At 43.7% G+C, this 25,026-nt stretch overlaps 1 protein-coding gene across 2 annotated transcripts in view; it reads right to left on the bottom strand.

Annotated features, from left to right (window-relative positions):
- LOC148453440 (dihydropyrimidinase-related protein 3) overlaps nt 1–25,026 on the bottom strand; it is a 247,719-nt gene that overhangs the window by 70,247 nt on the left and 152,446 nt on the right. Inside the window, exon 1 of one of the 2 annotated variants that reach the window (XM_088462133.1) lies at nt 15,375–15,642. The exons of the other annotated variant lie outside the window; for it this stretch is intronic. Within the exon in view, the coding sequence (XP_088318259.1) occupies nt 15,375–15,413 (39 nt within the window). The 5' untranslated portion in view covers nt 15,414–15,642. Of the gene's footprint in view, nt 1–15,374; nt 15,643–25,026 lie in introns of those variants that run through there. 2 annotated transcript variants of the gene reach the window in all.

Genomic DNA, 25,026 nt, shown 5'->3' with positions numbered 1-25,026 from the left:
CGTTCACCTGATTTGGATGCAATTACCCTCAAATTAAATCTGAAAGTCTGCAGTTAAAGCACATCTTGTTTGTTTCATATCAAAACCATTGTGGTGGTGAATAGAGGCCAAAATCTTAAAATTCTGTCAATGTCCCAATATTTATGGACCTGACTGTGTGTGTGTGTATATATATATATATATATATATATATATAGATATATATAGATATAGATAGAGAGAGAAAACCACACTGTTAAAAGCCCTAATCAATATGCTTTCCCCAACTTTAACGTATCTATGGTACATTGAGCATTGGTCAACCCGGTCTTATAACTAATTTGCAAAAAAAACATACAATATGGCATCATCAAATTCTGCCAAAAGGTAGAAATCTCCCTCTGGCATACTAATCCAATTCAATGTTGTGAAGTGAGAAAACAGAGCAGCCAATCACAGCACAGCACTTCCTGACAGACACACCACAGACTTGACAATCACATAGAGAAGCAGCACTTGTTTGACAAAGAATTTGTACGTATCAGCTGTGTGGAAGTGTCGCAGCTGTCTGGATTTGTATTGAGATGCCCACTGCGGCTTTCCAAATCATGCGACTGCATACATAGACCCAGCATCAGTCGCAAATCAATCAACTATAGGACTTATGAGTAAACCTATGGACGCAAAGAATGGTCATAAGAACCAAGACGCTGGAGCCATTTTTACTGTGTACTATATTGCAGGCTGAGAACTGCCCTTAAAAAGAACGTGACACAGCTACATTTGAGTCACACACCCCTTTTGCTGCCCACAAATGGTCCCTGCGAGTCAATCACTTTGCGAATTAATCCTCACTACGAGCGACAACAAAAATTTAATTTGACGCATGAGCGACTCAGATGCAGACCACCGATAATCGCTCAACTCTGTAATCATCAGCACTGCATCCATCTCTGAATCAGGTCTGAAGGGACGGACCTGATCTAAGGGGACTGTCCTCACTCACTAGAATTTGGGAGGCATGTCCAAACTCACCAGATGCTCGGGTGCACCTGCCAATTCTGGGGAGATTTTCGAGGGTGGGTCGGTACAGTCTTCACTTCAGAAGCTATAGACACTATAAGTAGCATAAAGCGGCCACTCCCACTTCAGAGAAGCGTGCCCATGTTCTAGTTTAGCTAAAAACCGCTTATGAGCATTTTTCTGTGTGTCATACACAGTTGTGGAAAAAGAAAGTGACCTCATTACACAATCTGAAAGCCGTGTGAGAAAAAAAAAAAACATATATGCCAGGGGGAAGCAACTTGAGGCACACATTCCAACATGCCCTACCACGGTGTTTAGCATGCCCTAACAGCAACACTGTGGCAAGGCATGCTGGGATGTGTAGTTCTGCAGCAGCTGGATTGCAACATATTGCCTACCCCGATCTATGGATTTACTTGCAAGACAAAAACAATCTATATGAACAGTGCTTTTGGTGTCTTGCCAAGGTATTTAATATGAACAAACTTTACTGCTATGTCGTGGAAGGACACTATCGATATATTTCAGTGGCATAAAACAGGTACATAAAACTGTTACATAGAAATACCATGCACTTGTTCCACAACAAGTGTACCCGGTACATAATGCACATCCTGCATCATAAGTATGGTCATTTACAGAGTGCCATACCTGCAAAATAACACTTTCACAGTTAACTTAATGCCCTTAACTTTAATAACTGAACAGAAGCAACTTATCCATCAGTGGCGGCAGAGCTATGCCAATATATAAAGTTCATTTTTATTATGTTGTAGACCATTTACCTGATTATGTATTGTAGTAATTGCCTTTTCTGGCAGCTGGATGGAAAACTGAACTACAATACTACATAGCAAGCACTAAGTTTGTCCTTGCGGAAATGCCAGCCAGTCCCAGGTGACCTCCCCCAGGCTGAAATACAGTGTACATCTTAGGTATTATTTTTTGCATTATAATCAGCAATAGAGGATGCGGACATATGGCTGACATCTTAACAGACTGTTATAGAAGCCGAAACTTGATGGTCAAAATCTCATCACACAAATGTCTATACTCTAGAAGCAGACCCTACATTCTACGCTGCTCTATTCCTGAACTCTCCACTTTTATTCCTACTGTAGTTATCTTAGACAAATGATTCAGTTGGTGAGATGGGTGTTAGACTTCAATCATGTCATTTGGCCCTAGTTACTGCAATATGGATAGGACTGGAAAGTTCAGGTACGAAGGGAAATGACAGACCCGCCATCATATCAGAGGGATAGATTAATGAGAATTCCAAGACACAGAATACAGGCTAGGACACAGGCTATACAATCACTCTAATACTGTATGTTGGAAAACACAGACTGGGTAACTTCTTACTATGGTTGCAGGAGACCGTAACATATGTACCCAACCCTATAACGATTCCATGGTCCCATGTGGCCATTGCATTCCATAATTCCTACACTAGCGCGGGTTATGCCAATAATAGCACCAAGAAGTATTTAGTTAGTTGCTTTTTTACTGTAAATGTTTGTAGTTTTGCTAATAAATGAATATAAAAAAAAAAATTAAGTAATGCTGGGTAGGAGTTCAGTCTATAGAAGAATGTGAATGAGAGGCATAATTCTCAAATGCTAGATTCAGCTCCCAATAAACTATTACTACTACTAAGTCTAAACAGTTGGGCCATAAATGTTTTTATTTAAATAACATGTAAGTTGTCATCAAACAAGTGTTTCAAACAGAAGCAGTTTAAGAATGAAGGGGAAAAAAAAAGGGGGGGGAAAAAAGGGGGGGAAAAAAAGGGGGGGGGGGGAAAGGGGGGGGGAAAAAAGGATAAAGTAAGAGCATTCAAGTCACAAATCAGGTTTCTATTTTCTAATTGCGTGTTACTAACATAGGGCCTGATTCAGCTTGGATCGCAGATGCTAATAAGCACGCAATCTGCCGATTGTTTCGCACTGCGCACGCATTGCAGTGTGCAAACCAGCCGATGCATTCGGAACTGTGATAGCAGTGGCGATGCAGACCCATCGCAGAATGATTGACAGGAAGTGCCGTTTGTGGGTGGTAACGGGGAGGGTCAGGCGAACGCAGGTGTGCCAGTGCATTTCAACGGCGAAGCAGGGGCGTGCATAAATTATCCACTGCGATACCATACGCAGCCTGAGCACACCTGCAGAAAACAATGTGAGCTGCCACAGAAAGACTGCAACTTAAATAAGGAGGGCATTCTAACAGAAAGCATTGCTACTAAAGATTGTATGTACCTTGTAGGGCGCTGCGGAACACTGTGGCGCCATATAACGATAATAATAATAATAATTATTGTTTCATTAAATGGATAGTAACTTAGAAATTCCCACCAGTTAAAGCATTGGTATTTATTTTTCCGTTTGGACAAAGGGCCTAATCGAGAGAAGTACATTTATCCGATGATGTACATTTCCAATGGTTAGGGGCTTGCACAGCATTACATTCTCAGACCCCCCCCCCACTCCCCCTCCCTAAGGTACAGCATGTTTGGGGGCGTGCTGGTCACCGTTCCCGGTGTCGCCCGTTTTCCGGGAGAGACGAGGCCAGGGTCTGTGTCAGCGGACACAGATTCCTGGCTTCTATATAGACCAATACCCTGTCAGGTTGCCGGAAGCTTCAGCTCCCGCAACCTGACCAAAGTAACAACCAATCGCGATGGTTGCGATGGTGCTCGCAAATCCTTCTGCATTTGTATTAAAATGGACGGAATTGCAAAGCAGTTTTTGTGCGGCTCTACAATCCAATCCATCAAAGAATCAGGCCCAAAGTTCTGAATCTCCGATGGTAGCATGAGGTCAGCAGCTAGTAATTGCTGCACATTAGATGTGTGCTCTACCTTCCATATAATCATCTTCCCACAAATATAAAACAGTAGAAAATGTGCAAGAGTTGGTTCAAAGATCTAATGGATACCTGCTCATTTAGTTCAACGGATGGTGGACACAGCGAGTTCAACTGTCACTGTTGGACAACTCCGGACCTCCTCTACAGATTGCAGAAGCTGCCATCACAATTTCGGTGAGCATGGGAAAAGAAAATGTTCTGACTCTATGCAAGAGCGAGCATGTGCCAAAGACAAAATACTGGGAATGCTGTTACTTTGTGCTGACGGATACCCACAGGAGTGCTCATGGAGCACAGACATTAAGCCTTTCTCCGTAGAGGAAGGAGGGTAATATAAGCTAAATAATGAATGACAGTCAGGTTGCCAGGTTTAATATTTCTACAACGACCAATAGTTCATTTCTCATGTCAACACCTTTCACCATGTATCTTCATTCCAGCCAAACCATTTTACCAGTGCCTGATTTTAGGCTGATGATGTTTCTGCCTAGCCCCAAACATTTACCCCATCAATAGCTGCAATTGGTATTCTACCACTTTATGTAGAAATGATCTTCCATACCTCTTCAATTGTAAGCTCAATTAGGAAGAGCCTTTGTTACCTTCGATTTCATTTTATTGTACGATATTTATCTATATTACTATCTAGTACCCGGCGTTAAATCTTCAAATTATTAAGTGATTTCGTCCAAATCCTTCCAGTGGAAGGCCCACAACAGGCTCCCTGGGTCAAAGTTCTTCCCGGCACACTCTGCCGTGAGGTCCAACTAGGACCCCAACCACTCTATTAGGCATCCCAGAGCAATTGCCACCCCACTGTGAAGGTTTTCATCCAAATCCATCCAGTGGAAGGATCAGAACAGGCTCCCTGGGTCAAAGCTCTGCCCAGCGTATACCAATGAAAGGTCCGACCGGAACCCTACCTCCCCTAAAACCTGGCCAGGATCTAACTGAACAACCTTGCGGTGGTTTCACCTCAAACAGTGTCCGAATGCATAACCGGACAAACAAACAACCAACCAGACCAATGAATTTTATATATAAGATTTGTCGCACTATCACCATGTGGTCTAATAGTTATGTATAGTTATTTAGTATAGAAAAAGTAAGCCATGTAAGATTTGGCAGCTTTACCTTGAGAGCTGTGGAAGATATATGCCAACAAACAGCAAAAACTCATTTTCTTATACATGTAGATGTTACATATACAGTGCTATGTATTATGCTGGAGCTTTATAAATAAAGATGAACAATTTTTTCCAGTCTATGATAATGAAAAGGCTTTGCTTAAATGGTCTATTTGTACGATATGCCCGCAAATTAGTTATGCTGCTAACAAGATCATTTGTGTATTAAACCAAATCAGTAACTTGTGTTGTTACTATTAGATAGACTTTACGCCCTGCTGTGGCAAGTGCTGTACATTACTAGTCTATTGTGGAGGCCCAGTTTCTGAAGTAAGTTAATCCCACATGAGGGCCTAACACAGGGCCGAAACTAGGATATCTGTCACCCGGTGCAAGGCAGCAATTTTGTGCCCCCTCCCTTCCCGTACCTGGATTTTGTCCTTGCTCCTCCATAAGGCAGTACACTAGTCAAACGTCCCTGGTATAGTGACTTACATTATTCCACACACCATAATGCCCATTACACATTATGCCACACACTGCAATGCCTATTACCAAAGTGCCACTTACATATTTGCCTGACACCATTTTATGCCCCACAGTAAGGCTTCTAATTGCTTTAAAATTACCTGCTCATTGTCAGGGAGTTTTATGCTCATTACCAGGGGTTCCATGCTCGTTGCTATGGGGTTTCATGCTCGTTGCCAGGGGGTTTCATGCTCGTTGCCAGGGGGTTTCATGCTCGTTGCCAGGGGGTTTCATGCTCGTTGCCAGGGAGTTTCATGCTCGTTGCCAGGGAGTTTCATGCTCGTTGCCAGGGAGTTTCATGCTCGTTGCCAGGGAGTTTCATGCTCGTTGCCAGGGGGTTTCATGCTCGTTGCCAGGGAGTTTCATGCTCGTTGCCAGGGAGTTTCATGATCGTTGCCAGGGGGTTTATGCTTGTTGCCATGGGATTACATGCTCATTGCCAGTGAGTTACATGCTCGTTGCCAGGGGGTTTCACAGGAGAAGACGCAGCTTTCAGCATCTTCTCCCGGCACTTGCGCTGGCCTAACAGATACTAGAGGTCCAGTAGGACTTCTAGTGTCTGTCTCCTCCTTGGCGGCGGACATTTTTGGATGGCCGTTTTCAGCAGAGTCCATGCGGATGGCTAGTCCGCATGGAATCTGCTGAAAATGGCCATCGCCAAGGAAGAGACAGACACTAGAGGTCCAGTAAGGACCTCTAGCATCTGTCTCCTCCTTGGCGGCGGCCATTTTTTGGAATGGCCGTTTTCTGATTCTGCAGCCACCGTGAGTGAGCCCTTTTTCATCCCCTGCATTCCGGCACCCGGTGCACGTGCACCTCTAGTCCCCCCCCTAGTTGCAGCCCTGCCTACCTTTAGTAAAAGGTAAGGATGGGCAGTTACATGAAATAAAAAAAGAAGGTTGGAAGATCTTTTAAAACATATTTCCCCATATTTTACAAAGACAATCTCATGACCAGGCATAGCCAAAACATGGCGTCATTTTACAAAGCAAACTTTATAACCTCTATTTCATTAGTTAAAAATAAAGTGGATCTCATATCTATTATGAGCTTGAAAATTCTATAGTCAGCCTTGAAAAAAAAAATGTACTTAAGCTGGGTAAACACTAGACGATATGTCTCCCGATCCTGCAATTCGGAGCAACATATTGGGGACATCTTCTAGTGGGTACCCATGACATGTGCGCTCCCGCGGGTCACTAGCGAAATGCAGAATGACACGTAGCTCCACCCGGTTGGACCCGGCATTGGCAGGGTCAATTGTCGGCATTGTCGTGCTGGGTACACATCGTGTAGTGTGTACCCAGCTTCAGACTCAGATGCAGGCCAGGAAAAACGTGCTCCTTGGTGGAGGGGATTAGCAATGGTGGAGTTCACCAGTCAATTCCAAGGACAGCATGAGAGTACAATACACACACTGTGTGCTGTGCCAAACCCCATCTAGATGTTCAATGACGAAGGGCTAAATGACAAAATCTCTTGTGACCATACCAATGGGGAAAAAAAAGGTATCCAGTATCCAATAACTAAAATGAAAGATTGTTTCATAGAAAATCTCAGATGCAGGTTTCAAGAGATCATCACTAGTCAATAGCCAGGTAAATGATGAGGCATCAGACACTAGCAGGCACTAAAAGTGTGATAAAACCTCACAACAAATTTATGTTCACAAATACTGACACAAAATGTCAGCAGAATTGATTCATATGCATAACTTATGGTGCATACACACGGTCAGATTTTTCTTCAGATCTGAACGATAGAGATTTAAAAAAATTGTTCAATCGTTCATATATGAAGGAAAATCTGACATCTGTCAGATGAACGATTTGAACGATGCGCAATCCCGATGGTCAGATAATGATATCTGACATCTGATGTGTTTGCAGATAGACTTGGACGATTCCACTCATTTTAATGCAGTCAAAAATCGTTCAAATCTTTGGTAAAATCGTTCAATCTGACAGATCTGACAAATCTGACAGTGTGTATGCTCCAAGTTGAGCGATTATCAGTAATTTGCGCATGCGTCATGGTACATTACCGTAGTCGCTCACAGTGACTATTTACTCAAAGTGTGATTGATAGTCAGGGAGCGCTTGGGGGAGGTGACGGGGAATGGCAGCAAAGAATGCAGACGTGTCGCAACCGTTTTTGGGGTATGTCACAGTCTGCGTATGCGATCCCATACACAGTAAAAGTGGCTCTGGAGTCTCTGTACACCATAGGGCTACTCAGAAGTCTAATCAAAGGGTCTGTGACCGATGCTGCGTCTTTGTACGCAGATGTTTGGATTTGCAAAGCCGCAGGTGGACGTCTCAATACATTCATCTGTAACATGTGCATTTGTCGCACAACTGCTGTGTACGGGATCGCAGCTTAGCGTACAACTCTGAATCATGCCCAGTATGTTTACTCCTAAGTGAATCATGAAATGTTTTGGTTTTTTTTAAATACACAATTTTTGCTGAAACATAATAATCTTATAGTTGCCAGCATTGGAAAACAGTTTCCAGGAACACTATGTGGTATAGCGGAATATCCAAGCTCATCATGCACGATACGGTCTACAGCGGTTGAACCTGTGGGAGCACCTAAATAAGTTTTTATTTTCAGCAGTCACAGTAAAAGGAAATGGACCTTAGTTAAGCTGCAGGAATACTGATGCAGAGAAGTTGGACATAAGCAAATTCACAGAGGTGAAAATCCTGATAGAACTCTCACAAATGAAAGTTGACAAGAATTAATGGGCTATATGGGATACATCCAAGAATACTAAAGGAGTTCAAAGGGACACTGGCCACACAATTAACTGAATTATTCAACAGGCAATTATAAACAAGTGTATTCTCCGAGGAAAGGATGGAGCAAATATAGTCAAGTGGACAGAAGTGGAAGGAGAAAGCAAGTAACTATCAGTGCCATAACGATAATGGGTGCTGTGTGTGCAGTACATACAGGGCCCTGGTTCCAATGTGGCCCACAGCACACACCCTGCACCCATTTCAGTTACTTACCTCCAGCCTGCCCCTCATGCCATCAATATCTTCCACTGTCAAAATATCTCTAGGATCAGACCTTTCTCACACTGGAGGAAATTAATACCATCGACCACTCATTGGTCATCTTTAGACTGGGATACTGTAACCACCTCTTATTTGTCCTATCTGTCCTCATTTCTACTGCTTGGCTCATCTTCCTCTCCAAACATACTGCTTCTGCCTTCCCACTCCACCAAGCCCTACAATGGCTCCCTACCCCTACAGAACTCAATTCAAACTCCTCAAAACCCCTCTATAAATCGCCCTCACCCCCTATATCTCCAACCTAGTCTCCCTCCACACTCCTGCCAGCTTCGTTCCACCCACAACTACAGTTTCCCTTCCCAACTGATTGCTTCCTCCGTCTCCTGCATCCAAGATGTTGCCAGCACTGATCACCACCACGGGAATGCTCACCCTTTCCCTCACACTTTCTAAAGCTTGAAACGGCATTCAAAACCCACTTTTGTATTAAGCCTTACAGCTCTCACACTAACCCACCTCTCTAAGCTCCCCCGCTCACTGTCTCTCCCCTCTGTATAAACCCTTGTCTGGCTTCCCCTTTAGTTTGTAAGCTCCCATGGGCAGAGTCCTCTTCCTTCAAGGGTTTTTCCCATCCATCACTACCATCATCTCCTCCCCATTGACAATAGTGGCAAAGAACCTTACAGGTTAGCCAGCGCTGCTTTTGTGGGTATTATGACTGCAGCAATGGTTATATACCTTGTATCCCATGTTATCCAATATTTTGCACTGCTTCTGTTTATCTAGGTTGCAAGGCTGATTTAATTTTTACTAATGGTTGAAACCACATAAAGTGTTTATGTAGAATCTAACCCTGTCCCACATTTGAATGCTGATAAAATGGAATGCTAAGTAGGGATGTTCATCAACGGGTAGCAACCATCAATGGATTGCTGGTAGTAAGGCAGCAATGTTTTTGTTTTGTTTTTTACTTTTTCCTGTGCAGTGGGCACAAAGTATAGCCCTACCCCCTTCTCTAATTGGCCTGCTTATATGTCAGATATCAGGTATGCCTATTGATGGCATCATATTATCGATGTTAAACACCAATGGAGACCATTAATGGTTAACCATCCATAATGGTTAATGGCCATCCATAATTATAGGGCGAGGGCATTTGGCCACGAGATGACACAGTAATGGCCCCTTCCAACACCCAAACGATGGACGATGCGCAGGCATGGATAACTATAACGATAATCACCCGTGCATGCAGTCTCACCTGGTCGATATCGACCAGGTTACTATAGGGACCCACAATCGTTGATCGCGGGTCGTTATAGCCGTTTGGGTGTTGGTGGTGTGCTGTATGATCGATTTCGATCATCCAGCACATGCAGGACGAGCAGATAACAGTATTGTTATCTGATCTGACCGTGTGTATGCACCATAAGAGAGATCAGTATTTGAAAGAGAGGTGATGATGCCACTATGAAGGCCAAAAGCAAGACCACTGTAGGTCAGTTTAGGAGGCCATGTATTCACAATTACATAGATAATGTGTGTGTAGAGAAGGACCACTAAAATAGTGCATGGTCTACATCAAAGTTTACCAGAAATGACTACAGGACCTCAATATGAATAGCTTGGAGCAGAAAAGGGATATTCATGCTAGACCTAGCGGCGTGCAGCTTAGGGGAAGACTAGAGGAAGAATATGATTTAATGTAAGGGTAGTAGATAGGAGGAACAAATAACTTCTGAGGCTTTCAGGGGGAAATGGCCAGATTACATAGGCCATGAGGGTCTTACCTGCAATGAAATTATATTACCTTGAAGCAGTAAAACCTCTGTCAGAGGGATTTTATGGTAAAGCTGCTCAAAGAAGGAACATAAGAAACTTTTTTTTTTAAACTGATGCTGTCCCTGTGAATCATGGACAGCCGCAAACTATGTATTCTAGAGGTAGTGCCTGCTTAGCCAGGTTACACTGGTGATTCTGACACAATTGTTCATATGTAACTAAGCGTTCATTACGCATGTCATTAGTTTGAGAAAAATTTAACAGATGTTATCTATGGTGCCAGCTACACATACTGTGAATCCAGTTAAAGGATCTTTTTTTTTTTTTTATCAGTAAAAAAATCACGACATTGTTGGTACCATGGTGTTCTATGTTACTACAGGTTGAGTCTCCGATATCCAAATATTCCGAAATACGGAATATTTTTAGTATGACTGAGAAAGTGAAACCTTTGCTTTCTGATGGTTCAATGTACACAAACTTTGTTTAAAGCACAAATTATTACAAATATAGTATAAAATAACCTTCAGGCTGTGTATATAAGGTAAATATGAAACATAAATGAATTTCATGTCTGTACACAAACTCTTTTTGATGCACAAAATTATTAAAACTATAGTATAAAATGATCTGCAGGCAGTGTGTATAAGGTGTATATAACATATAAATGCAGTCTGTGCTTAGATTTGGTTCCCATTCCCAAGATATTTAATTATTTTATGCAAATATTACAAAATACGGAATATTCCGATATCCAAAATACCCCTGGTCCCAAGCATTTTGGATATGGGAGACTCAACCTGTATTTAGATGGCGTTTGGATTTACAGTCACTTATATAGAGGAGACAATATAGCACCTCCTTAAGTGTTATTTTGAAGTTATTTCTATACATATACAGCAGAGCTAACACTTAACTTTGAATTGCTATATGTTTCTTAAAGAAGTAATTAACCAGTTTTTATTTATTTTTGAGTTATGGACAATAAAAAAAAAATAAAAAAAAAAAAAAAATGTCAACAGTTATCTACCAAGACAATTTTGTTATAAAGTCCACACTACACCATATGACTCTGCTTAAGTAACTGCCAGACAGTCTTTTCACAAGGCGTCTGTTGGTTTTATCAGAGGTACTTTCACACTTTCAGCAGCTATAGGCAGACGCCTACAGTGTGTTGACTTGTGGCAAATTAAATTCTTCCTTGCAGGAAAAGTCATGCTAACACCAAATATCAAAAGCTCATTGTAAGAATTAAAAAGTTACCATTTATAAAAGGGTGAGTCAGAATAAGGCTAATTACAAACGCGTGAAACAAAAGCAGCATATTACGCCCCACCCTACAGCATAGTTCCAAGTACATCTTTGTGTGAGAAGATTTGGACACTAGTGTAGAAATAAGGGGTCACACTGAAATGATGCAAACACAACCTCAACAGTGAATTCACTATTGTATTAAAAGCAATTATATTTGATACTATATTATATATATGCATTACATTTACACAAGGTACTGTCAAACCAGATCAAGTTATTACTCCCTCAGGATGTACATTCAAACATTATTGTCTCAAAGCCTCTGCTTCTGTTCCATTATCCCCTTAGAATTCATACATGTGACACACAGAAGGGGACCATGCAGTTCCTTAGGGAGTAAATGAAAGATCTGCCTCCTCATCCACTATAATCATGCTGTGCTGCCCAACCATCCAAATAGCTAATGAGCCCTGCCCCCACGTTGCATCGTCTCCCTCCTACAGAGACCCATGTCCCTCCCATGCACCTGCCTAGCAACAGCGGGGAGAACGGAAGCTGCCAGACCTACGGATGACACAGACAGGATTGGGATACTACAGGGAGAAAATATAGGAGTGTCATCTACAGTAGCAGTTTATTCCAAATGTAGACTTATGGTGTATCATATTATAAGAAAGTGGTTCAGTATGGCAATCTGTTGAACTAGAGCCTGATTCAGCAAGGATCACAAATGCGATTACGCACGCAAATCGGCCGATTGTTGTGTTCTGCGCGTGCAACGCAGTGCGCGAACCAGCCACTGCAATCGGGACTGTGATCGCAGTGACTACGCAGACCCATCGCAGTGATTGACATGAAGTGCCGTTTGTGGGAGGGGACAGAGGGGTGGTCGGCGAAACGCAGACGTGCCAGTGCATTTGAACGCTGTTGCATGGGCGTGCATAAATTAGCCACTGCGATGCCAAACGCAGATTGTGTACTCACTGCGTGCGATGAGGTTAGCAATTCCTGAGTATAGTCAGAGCTTGTGCAAGTGTGCGTGAGGCTTCGATTGTGCTCGATGTTACTGATGGTTTTGCAGTCTTGCTAAACATTACAAATGTGTGTAAAGTAAGGTGGGCATCCTTATGTTCCTCCGAGATTCTGGAGATGTAGGTAGATTCAATAGGCTGGTTTACTTAGTCAGCAATCCGGGAGATGCCCAGGCATTCCTGAGTGTAGGAAAGAATGGTATTCATACATCACATCACAATAATGATTAAAGTATGCTTCTGTGAATGTGAAGAACTAGTTTAATGTTTGTTTTTATTTTCCAATAACTTAATTAACAGGTAAATAACAGATTCCACTTTTCTGATGCAACTGGCGCTCAGTGTTTGCACTTTATATATAGGGAGTGGATGAGAAATAAAAAAATCAGCAGCAAGCAAATTTGTTAGCTTGGTCAGATTTCGTACCCAATTCAAGGTGAGAGCTTTTGTCTTCTATTGGCCAATCACACAAGAGCTATGGTTAGCTTAAACAGAAAACAAATCAATATAAAAATCAATTCCTGTGACTGAAAGCATACAAATCGTTAAAGCAGCAATTTCTTAGGGAATGAAAAAAATTAATCACACATGTGCGAAATAACATCTCATGTAAAATTGCATTTTCCAGGGCGTGGCCAGTCTTATAAGCAGGAAGGTATCTGTACTAGTACAAACAACCTCTCCCATGAGATAAGGGACCAAGTACAGTATTGTTCTTACCATAAAAAAAATATATATGTCTTTTACATATGGAAATGTTTCATGAATGAATATAGAACTGTCTATATGCCTGAGAACTCTATATACACAAAATGTCATAATAATGTGCATAATATACTATATATTACTAGGAAAAAAAAAAAAAGAACTACTGCTAGCATATTCTGATGAACAAATCACATGCCCAGACTTTAAATGCCAAAAATAAAAAGCCAGATGTGTGCCAGGCATTTCTTAAGTTATTAAGAATCCACAAGATCAGCAGCAGTGTTAGGAATGCCATTCTGTTATTTATAACTGATAGGAGCATAATATTATACCACACCACAGTGTCATTGTTTTTCGTATGACTAGTACACAATTTGGTGTTTTGACGTAAGCTGTCATTGTCCAGGCAGCACTACCAGTGTACATTTTGTACATCTGCTGGACAAGATGGATGCTACTGAAGAAATCCTAAACACGCCCTCAGATGCTTTGTACTTCTACTGCACTTGTTACGGATAAAAGAATGCAAAGGATTGTCAAAATACTGCAGTGGGAGATTGCTGCTGGATGACTGCACCTGCCGGTCTCCTCAGACCTACAAATCCCCAGCAAACCACAGGAATACAGCACCAGCAAACATTAGCTTGACTGGCTGCTCATACTGGTTTGTATCCCACAGCTCTTGATACGTTGCATCAATGAAGTGCATTGAAATAGGAATCCTTTGTATCACTGCTGCTGCTGAGAAAGCACAAACTGGTTTTTGTATGTAAAGGGAATTCAGAGGCATATCTCATATTAGTATGCATGTATGATGTCTTCATTAAAAATTCTCCCAGTATACAGAGTGTATTAATGAGACACTCCCTTATTTTTACATGTTATGTTAAACCATCTGAAAATACGCAGTACCTATATTCCTCAAATCCTACAAGCCAATAATGACAACCGTCAACATAATTGTGTTAAAGCAAAGCAAAGCTGTTCTTGATGAGGCAGTAGACTAGTGACACCCCCCTATATGTTAGCCCATGTTCCTTTTGTCTGTATCGCAAAGATGGAGTAGCTTACCTATTCCACTCCCAGAGCATCATCCCCCACCCTCACCCTAAGAAAGGTCTAATTAAATTCAGCAGAGACAAAGCCCAGCTGTATGTCTTGAGTCTGACAATGAAGGACAGGCCTGCTACTGAATATGGGGACACCAACTGATTGTCTGCGGAGCATAGCATTACACCCATGGTAAATCAGTGGAGAGTGCTTTGCAAATCTTATATATATATATATATATACACACACACACACACACCTGGCAGCCTCATATGTGTGTGTGTTCCCAACCATTTAGTAAAGGCACTGACAACTTAAAACAAAATAAATTTTTTCCTCATATACTGTTCCAATACTACATTATGGAAAAAAAATAGGTCAACACAATCAAGAAGATTAGGCTTCATTACTACAGTTAAAAATCCTGATGCATAGACATGGAAGTCAATTCCCATTTATCGTTGGGTGGTGCAGTAGGGACCACCCCTAACCAGCTGTGTCATCCTTTGATGTAAGAAAACCCCATACATACAATAATAAGAATTTACTACTATACTATGAGATAACAGACATTATTAGAAAAAGGTGGATCTGCTTATGCTGTAAATAACTATCCACCTGCCAGAGACACTGACTGATTATAGTGAGGAGCTGTAGGATAAATCTCTGCACTGATCCGTATACAGATTGGTCAGTTTCACCTTCTCAGGATAATCCTGGACACAGAGGGATTACTCTAATACATTGTCCACACGTCTGATGAGCTGCAAGTGTTTACCACACAAATAATAATGATAATAAACTGTATGATGATGGGAAGCAGCACACCCTGGGGCGATCAGGTCCCCCCTTCTAGACATAGCATGCTGACAATGAAATGTAACACTTGCTGTATCACATGGAACGCCACGGTAAGGATTGCCCATTGCTAATGTGATAACGATCTACTGTACACATGACGGCTTAGCATGCAGAGCAGAGATGGACACACTCACTGTTATCCTAGGAATGTTCTTCTTGCCCTGGTAAGACATGATGGTTCTCCACAAGCGTCCCTGTCCTCTGCAGCCTGCTGCTCCCTTTGTGTCCGCTCCCTGTGACTGTGCTGCAGCAGATCAGGTACTAAGGGGGATTTTGTTTTGTTATTTTTTTTTTTTTTTTTGCCTTAGACAATAGTAAATCCCTTTTTGCAGTGCCAGCTGGGACTCAGAAAGGAGAGACTAGTGCCGATTCTGACTCCTCCCTCGCTGGGTCTTGTGTTAGGCAGTGGCCTCACCCACTTGTTCGCTCTGCAGCTGCAGCTCACACCTTTCCACACCAGGGGGCGCTGCGTGCGCTGCAGATTTAATCGCCGAATCAAGAAACTAGAAAGCATCTATTTGTAATCCCCTCCGGTGGAGATAGATCTCTTTTGAATAATGCAAATGAACATGTTTTGTGCAGAGTTGCATAGTGCTAATATCTGCTGTGACATTGCTTAAACCTGTTGATGAGTAAGCCTCATTTTACTATAAAGAAATATATACAATGATGAATGAACTACACTGGGTCGTTAATATAAACATTCTTAAATCTGAAAAGCTGATTGTTGAAGTGGCATGGTTAGAAGAACCTGTAGAACATGTCACATTTGTGATTGTGGTTGATATACAGTGGAGTGAATATAGGATGATTGGAACTAACAGGTTCAATCCCTATGTCCATTTGCATGCATTTACTGACAAAATGCTAATACAAACAATGCAGTCCCACTGTTGCTTTTAGTATTTACATAAATATTTAAAAACAACAAATGAAAAACTATTGTCTTCAAAGATTAACTGTATTGCAGATGGTTTGTCAAAAGATACAGGGATACATCTGTACTTAAAATATAAATAAATTATGAACATATGAGGACAGTCATCTTTCTTGATCTGTAATTACTGTAATCTGACATTTTCCCTAAAATTGTCAGCCAGGCATATACAGTATGTAATTTGTGTGTTCGTACATAGACATATATTTCTAACATACATGTGTGTCTCAGACTGGTGGTTTATATGTAGCAATTCAAATAATGCTGTGGAGAAGTGAAAGTGGCCTCTAACTGAATTAACCATTGCCCATCTTTACTACACCACAGTTTCCTTCAGTTACCATTCATGTCATCCAAAATGGCAAAATAACTGTCTAATCCGTTTCTCCTCCATTTCACAGCTATCTCTGTCTGACAGGACTGTCTAACTTGCACAGTGTACTCCGATGGTTCCTTTTGTGATTGTGACGAGTCATTTAGTGGCTGGTGTGAGGACTTCCTAAGCCTTCCACCCATGAGTATTAAGCTTGGTACACACTATACAATATATCTTTCCAACGCGGATCAGAACATTATATCATACATATCATGTGTGTATCTGACGTGTTTATGCCCGATCCATCGTTCACACCGGTTGTTCAGCGTCTCATCCCATCTGCTGTTCTGCACAGCAGATGGGTAGATGCAATGAACAAGGAGGTGCTGTTACATGCAACATGTAACAATACATCACGCTGTCGTACACCAGATCATGCAGCGTATACAGGGGGTCATTCAGACCCACTCGCAAGCGCAGGACGCTCGCAAGCGGGTCGATGTTGCCCCACTGCGCATGCGCACGATGGAGGGAGCTTCAGACCTGCGAGCTGCCTCTGAATCAGGGCCTCAGTCTTTGCACTAGCAGACTTCCCATTGGAAGTGCTTTCTGCTAGCAGCACTTCAGACTGTTAGACCCAGGTGTTTTCTCCTTCTGGGACTGCCAGTCTGCATTGCCATTAGCACAATGGGAAGCCACATCTGCTTATACTGTATTACAGCAGTTTTGTGGCTTCCAAGGGCTGCAGCTGATGCAGCTCCTAGAAGCCGTTCTTTGTGCGAATGCATGTGTGTTTTTTTTTCTCCCCCTTTTTTTCAGTGCACATGCACTGGGGATGAATCGGAGTCTGGACTGCGACATCAACTTTGATTTGGTAGTTGTGGGGGGGCACGATGATGCGATCACAACATCACGCCCCCCAATCCCGCATCACATCCTAGCCATGCCCCCTTCTATGCCGCGCCAGGCCCCCCAGAGGGGTAGCCAGAATGTCAGGAACTATGATCTTTACACGCATTTTTGCAAGCATTACACAGTCTGAATGCTACGGCAGTGTATACATGGTCTAGTGGGATATAATATTTGTAAATACAAATTAAATATATACCTAGTACATTATTTCAATTGGGCCATTCTGTTATTTCCAATGACTTTTATGTATTTGTTTGTTACTGTGATTTAGGTTTTTTTTTTGAGCTTTTGTAAAGATAAAAGATTTAAAAAAATAAATTTTTCGACATTATATTATTTTTTTGACTTCAGATTTGCAAGAGGGCTAAATCAATGTTTTATAGAACTGCAATAAAACACTAATTACTACTGTGACATTGTTAAGGGGGAGCTGTATCAAGCCTTGGAGCGTGATAAATTGTGCAAAGCAACTGATCAGTTTATAATGCTGAGTATACACCTGAGTGATGGATCGGGCTCCCGGCTTCCCGATGGGTCCACCGATCCAATGATTTGGTAAGTGGTATGTACAAAAGATATTGTGCATATACACTTACCAATACTTCTCCCACAGGAACCGGAAGTGACGTCATTGGTGGTGTTTCCTGGGCCAGCATATTGGTTGGCCGTACAGACAGCCAGATGTACAAGATCTATCGGCTGTGCTGCAGGGCCAATGCGATATGTCTGTGAATGACGATGCTCACAGACACATCGTCTATACACACCAACCGATGCACTATGCGATAAGTTGTTCGTCGGCTGACTGAACGGCATATAGCATAGTGTGTACCCAGCATAACTGTCATTCATCTAGCACAGTCTTTGAAATGAAAACCTGATTGGTTGCTTTTGGCAACTTCTCCACTTTATCTCTCGATACATCCTGCCCTAAATATTTGTGTAAGATTCACAAAAAGGTAAAAATCCAGTTTGATAGCAATGAGCTAATAATGTGATTTAAGACGCTCATGATCACCCATTTTTTCAATAATGAACACTTGAGAAACAGTTTGTCCAGAAAAGATTGATACTTTGTAACTGAAATTATATGTGTAATACCCCGCTAGAAGATGTTTGAGTGTGATAATGTGTTCTTGAACCTTACTGAGTAATGATGGATTATTACACTCTGGGTAGGTTCTCTTTATCCTCTTGAATTACCAGAGAGGTAAGGAGGATTGCTTCAGACACAAAAGGGCGGAATTCAATTCTTTTCATCCCCTATTGCACCCGACGGAGCTATTCTGTTCTACATTTCAGCTCGCAGCCCCTGGGGGATGAGAGCTGAAATGTGCGAAAAGTGACATGTTTGGGCGCCCAAACATCACTTTTCACGATCGCGCCCAGCACTTTGGTCGGGGTTAGCCGTTTTACGCGGCTAAACCCGACCACTTTGGGTGCGATCAGCGTGAAACGCTGGCACAATTGATTAGCGGCCCGCCATCTCCTGTCACTTTAGACGGGAGATGCGGGCCACGAAATCAATTGAATTCCGCCCTAAGAATTATTCCTGTTGTTACCACATAAATTTAAATTTATTTTAAAATACGATTCCTTAGTATAGTTTGGGTAACCACAGTTAAAACAACAACTTCTCAAAATGCATTAACTAACAAGCTTTTATATATTTAGAATACATTCCCACAATAAATAAACCAGTTTATTGTACTGGAACTCCAGATCTGGAGCTATTGGAATTGAAAGGTCAGTATTTTGCAAATGCAGCAATCTGAATAAAATAAATTTTCCTCCACTGTAACATATAACATAAACACATTGCAACATTACAATCGTATCTCTCATTACACTTTCTTGAAATAATTCAATTTAGACTAACCAATCTCAATGCATAACATTATATACACATTAATCAGTATGCTACACCACTTTACTTCAGTACCTTAGTCCAGACTAGGTTTATCCCCCCTAATTGAGTCTACCCTTATTGGCCAAGATGCTTCGTCAGTGCACATATAATTCACTGATCCCCATCTCTCTCAGGTTTAAAATTAAAGTAGATAAATAACTATCTATGTCTCAGTTAGTAAAGAGAGAATTGCTGAGCTGGAGTCACTAATGATGATTGCTATGCTGCAGGCTGAATTCCTGTTACGGGTATGTTCAAATGTCTAAAAACCTTGAGGTCAGAAATACCCCCTTTACTTCCTTAGGAGAGTCCTTAGTGCACTGGCTGTAATGCCTTCCTGCTCAGTTACCATCAGTTTCAGTCTTTACTAGCTGACGTTGGGTAAGGCTAACAGGGCTCTGACCATCAACAGTGAATAGATCCCCTCAGTAATGATGGTGCGGTGAGGTAATGCTCCCTGATGTAGATATTACAGTCTAGCTTGCCCTCAGTAATGCTGGTGCGGTGAGGTAATGCTCCCTGATGTAGATATTACAGTCTTTCTTATGAGTAGAAGATTAAGGCCAGGACTATGCACTGTGACTGGTGTTATACTACACACAATAAACTAGTCTCTGGTATTGTAGTTCACTTAATCAGTTTACTAGAAGTGTAAGCCAGGGATGTAGGGCTGTGCATGGCGTGCATTTACAGTCCTCTCTGGTCATTTTCACCAAAGCTTAGTTACGTGGGGCATCTCCCACAGGGTAATCACCTCCCTCTCACTAGCTACTGCCTCATAGAGCGTCTCTTTCTGTCTTCAACTGACTCTCTGCTGAGTGCTGCCTGTCTCCACAGCTCAGGTGGGCTTTTCTGCTGCTTCTCCTGCAGAGCTGATCCTTCCATCCCCATCCTTATTTCCCACACGGCCACCACCAGCGGCCCTTCCTTAGGGCAGAGTCCTACTCTGCCCTTTACCTCAGGAGAGTCTCCCTGGCCGACTTAACTGAGTGTCCACCTCAGCCACCTGCAACTGCTTCCAGCCGGTTCTATGTCCTGTGCCCTCTGCTGGCTAACCACTCCATTGCTCACTCCTCCTCTCTTCTGTGAGGGGGAAGGGGGGTAAAATATATGTGAACTAGAAAATACTTTTAAGATTAACATGCAGACAGACACAAATACTATATAATAGACATGTATATACATATATTTGACATAGGTACCACCATGGATGGTGACAACTAGTGTCTGGGGTAACACATATGCATCCAAATAATGGACTGGGAACATTAAAAATACTAATACACTGCTTAGAGATATAATTTATATGTGGCTCCAGAGGTGGGGCTGCAGCGCAGTCCAAAATTCAAATAGGGGAGTCACACCTACTGCCAGCGAGTCCCAGCCATCAATGTTTGGCAGCATTTGAAAAGGCAGTTGGTGTGGTTCCCCTATTTGAATTTTGGACTGCACTGTAGCCCCACCTCTGGATCTCAACCCATCGTAGCACAGCACAGACTAGTACATGGTCTCATAGAGGCGCGTTATTAGCGCCTATGATCGCATTGCAGGATGCGATCATACCGCCCAAATGTATTAAACAGCACATGCAAGGACAGGGGGTCCAAAAGGATCCCAACCCTGAGATGTGCTGGGAGTAAAATGACTGGGAAAGGGATCCTGCACATGCGCAGGGGCGCGGACAGCCGCGCCGAATGAATAAGGGGGTGTGGCCTAATCATGGGAGGCGTGGCCACGCACCCTTAGGAAGGAAAAAAATTTTTTTTTGCAGCGCCGCTTCACGCTGGGGAGGGAGGCGCTGTGAGCCCCTCAGCACGGCGCATAGACAGTGGGGGGCGCGATCAGTGTGATCGCTCTCCCCATAGGCATAGGAGACCGCTGTGGCTGCTACTTAGCAGCCGCGAGCAGCCTCCCAGTGCAGCCCAGCACACAGCAGCGTGTGCTGGGCTCCTTTGATGTAAGAGGGGGGGTGCGGCGCCAGACCTGGGCCCCCGTCGGGCCCTTCCAGCAAGCCCGGGCCCACGCAATTAGTACCCACTCCCTCTCGGCGCCCCTGCAAATGCGTGGTCTATAGACCACACATGCGCGTCAGTCATTGCCGGGGGAGGGTTCTTATGGAACTCTCTCCCAGCTAGTATTGCAATGTGTAGCCCATTGGCTAAGCTGCGAGGACCAAGTCCTGGAATGCTTCTCATTTTGGAGCTTGGTAAATCTGAAAGCATCGCATCCCTCATAGAAACCTATGGGGGTGGCTGCTGCTAGAGGAAATGGAGGGACCACAGCAGTCCCTCCTTCATACATTCAGGGGTTCCTAAATATTTCTGGGTGTTTTTGGGGAATAAGCCACAAATATTTCATGATAAATGGGCCCCATAATGAGGCAGAAGTTTTTCAATAAACAACACTGAGATCTAATTAGTAGTTCGGACACAACAACCTCACTAACTTAGAGGCTGGCATTGTAAAACCCATTGAAACTGCCATAGCACAAAGTTACACTATGCATCATTCCAGCTTTTTCTGTCCAGTGGATCAACATGTTGTCTATTAATGAAGCAGTATTTAGGCATCTGGGACAATGGCCAAGTCAGAAAAATGCATCTTCACACTTGGAACGTTATTGGTAGATTTGTTCCTGCCTGGACTGTTTGCATCATTCGTTGAAATGATAGAATAAATGAGAAACACTGACCTTCTGATTAAGCTGCCTACAAGAAAGATCTATTAACATTCAAATCACAGAAAATACACTAGAGCAGTGGTTCCCAAACTGTGCGCTGTGGCACCCTGGGGTGCCTCGGGACACTTGCAGGGGTGCCTCAGGTTGGTTGTCCAGCACCAAATCAAATTATTTCTGGTCAATATAATGGAAATTTGTGGACAAACAGAAGCTCAAACCTGTCCACCACTACATAACTGACCTTATAGATGACAATTTACTTCACTTTACTACATTTTATTCTGAATTTCTCAATAACATACTTTTGGCTTTAAAACAATGCTGATACTCTAGGGCACAGGTTCTCAAACTCGGTCCTCAGGACCTCAAACAGTGCATGTTTTCTAGGTCATCTCACAGAATTGCAAGTGAAATAATTAGCTCCACCAGTGGATGTTTTAAAATGTGTTAGTGAGTAATGAATACACCTGTGCTCCTGCTGGGTAACCTAGAAAACGTGACCTATGTGGGGTCCTGAGGACAGAGGACCTCATTCAGAGGTGGTCGCAAGAAGCGATCACTCTCTCTGAATGAGGGCGGGCGCTTCTTTTTTTTTGGTGCGGCCTCCTGGTCGCTAGCTAAGCCTCGATGTTTGTCCAGTGCGCATGCGCACGAGGGAGCCGGCTCATTCGTGCGCATGCGTGAGACCTGCTACGACAAACAGGGCCGGTCGTAGCGGGTCTCTTTCCAAAGGGGACGACCTGTCGATGTTGATTGACAGCTCGCCCCGCTTGTAAGGCGGGCCGGGGGGTGGCAGCCCAAACGGAGGCGTTCCCATGTCAGTGGAGAGCTTCCGGCTCTGACAGAGCCAGAAGCTCTCCGGGGCTTACGACAAGTGAGACCCTACCCTAGGGTCTCGTCGTAAGCCCCGATGGTCGCGATTGTCGCGACCATCACCTGGCCGCTCGCTAAAGCTGTGGGTGATCACCCACAGCTTAGCGAGCGGCCAGGAGGCCAGACTGAAAAAAAAAAAAACGCCCTTCAGACCTGCGAGCTGCCTCTGAATCAGGGCCTCAGTCTTTGACCATCGCGACCATCACCCTAGCGGTCGTTAGAGCTGTGGGTGTAAACCGACAGCCTAATGACCGAAACAGAGGCGGCCGGTCAGGATGCAAGTGGCCGCCCAGTTTCTGAGCGACCGCTTGCATCCTCTGACCGCCTCTGAATGAGGGCCTTAATGCTAGCGCTGTCTGTCTGTACTTTCACTTCCGACTGTCAGCCAATTTACTATCCCTGTTCTTCTTCTGCAAAAGCCCTTGCGGTGCGGTGTAGCAGGGTATTCATTGCCTCACAGTAAAAATATGGTCTGTGAGGGAAGTCACATACACTCCGTTACACTCATGTCTGACAGTGAACGTGAATTTCCTCTCCAGCTAAAGTGTACCGCATGTACTGTACCAATAGCGGAGGCTGAGGGGCACACTGAAGGTTTATGTCGGGCATGATATATAATTTCACGCCCAATTTCTGTAACTGCACCTGTGCAGGAACCACCCAAGTGCAGAGGCACTTACAACCCTTGTGGGCCAGCTGGCGATGCCCCCTGCGTTTCCCCAAATGGGGTTATCGCGGCAGTCGGTAAGGTCATGACCCATGCAGGGGTTCCCTAGACAGCTGATGGTACCCCAGTGTCTCCCACTTTCGACCCCCCCAGGTCTCCCAGGGACCTGCGTGGGTAAACTCATTGTCCAATACGGTACAGCACCTGACGGACGTTTTTACAGGGGGAGTCATCATTGCGGCCTGCTAAGCGGCCTTTAATGTCTCAGACAGCTCATTATGATGAGGATGACATAACATCTGATGACGGGGAGATTTTTGACCTCTCAGACCAGGAGCTCCCTCGTACTAAGGAGGTGGAGTCCAAGTCTAAAATATACATACCTGGCCTTATACGGGCAGTCCGTGCGGCCTTGGCTATTGCAGATGATGATCCCCCCGTGGCCAAATCTAAATATGCCTTCTTTAAGGATATTAAGGGTGATGCCACTGTATTCCCTCTATCTGGTCAGTTAGTGGATCATTTAGAGGAGGCGTGGAAAAATCCAGGTAGGCGGTACCAGCCTCTAAAACATTTGGCTTTTGCATACCCCTTTGCGGATAATTATTTTTCCAAATGGGAAACCCCTCCACAGGTGGATTCTCATGTCACACGCCTAGTGTGGAGTGCTACATTGCCCATGGCCTCCATGTCCTCTTTAAAGGATGCTACGGATCGCAAGGTAGAAATATGCCTGAAATCCTTTTATTCCCTTGCAATGGCCGTATGCTGGGTTGCCAGAGCCATGGAGCATTGGGTTGATAGCTTGGAGATGTCTCTAGACGCTGACTCGTCACCTGAGCAGGTGGAGTTACTGGGTAAACTCAGAGACTCAACTATGTACATTAATGAGGCAGCCTTAGATATAGGGCTCCTCACTTCCAGAATCTCCTCAGCAGCAGTGGCTGCGCGCCGCATCCTCTGGTTGTGTTCTTGGAAAGTAGACTCAGATTCCAAAAAGGGATTGGAATGCTTGCCCTTTAATGGACAGGTCCTGTTTGGCCCTGATCTGGACAAAATTGTGGCCACTCTGGCAGCAGCTAAGTCTGCGTGTCTGCCATCGGCGACAATCCAATCAGGGTCTGGTACTTCATCCTTTCGGCCCTATAGGGCCCAGGGTAAGTTCAAAGTGCAGTCCTTTCCTAGACAGGCAGGGACCAAGAAATCTGCCAAGCCAAAGAAGCAGGCTTGGAGTACAAGACGTCCAACTCCCAAGTCGGACGATAAGCCCTCAGCCTGATGGGACGGGCCTCCCCTTGGGGGACCCCAAAGTGGGGCCGGCTTCTTCAGTTTGCCCAGTGCTGGTGTCTCACAACCATAGAGACACTTGGGTAAGAGAAGTGGTCTCTCAGGGGTATGCCCTCTCCTTCCCGTGGAGGCCTCACAGCTGGTTTTTCACTACGGGCCTTCAGTCAGACCAAGACAAGGCCCGGGAATTCCGGAAGGTGATCCA

The sequence above is a fragment of the Taudactylus pleione genome, unplaced genomic scaffold, assembly GCF_031769625.1.
Source record: "Taudactylus pleione unplaced genomic scaffold, aTauple2 ptg001151l, whole genome shotgun sequence".
Classification (NCBI taxonomy): domain Eukaryota; kingdom Metazoa; phylum Chordata; class Amphibia; order Anura; family Myobatrachidae; genus Taudactylus; species Taudactylus pleione.
This window is presented reverse-complemented; position numbering and strand designations above follow the sequence as displayed.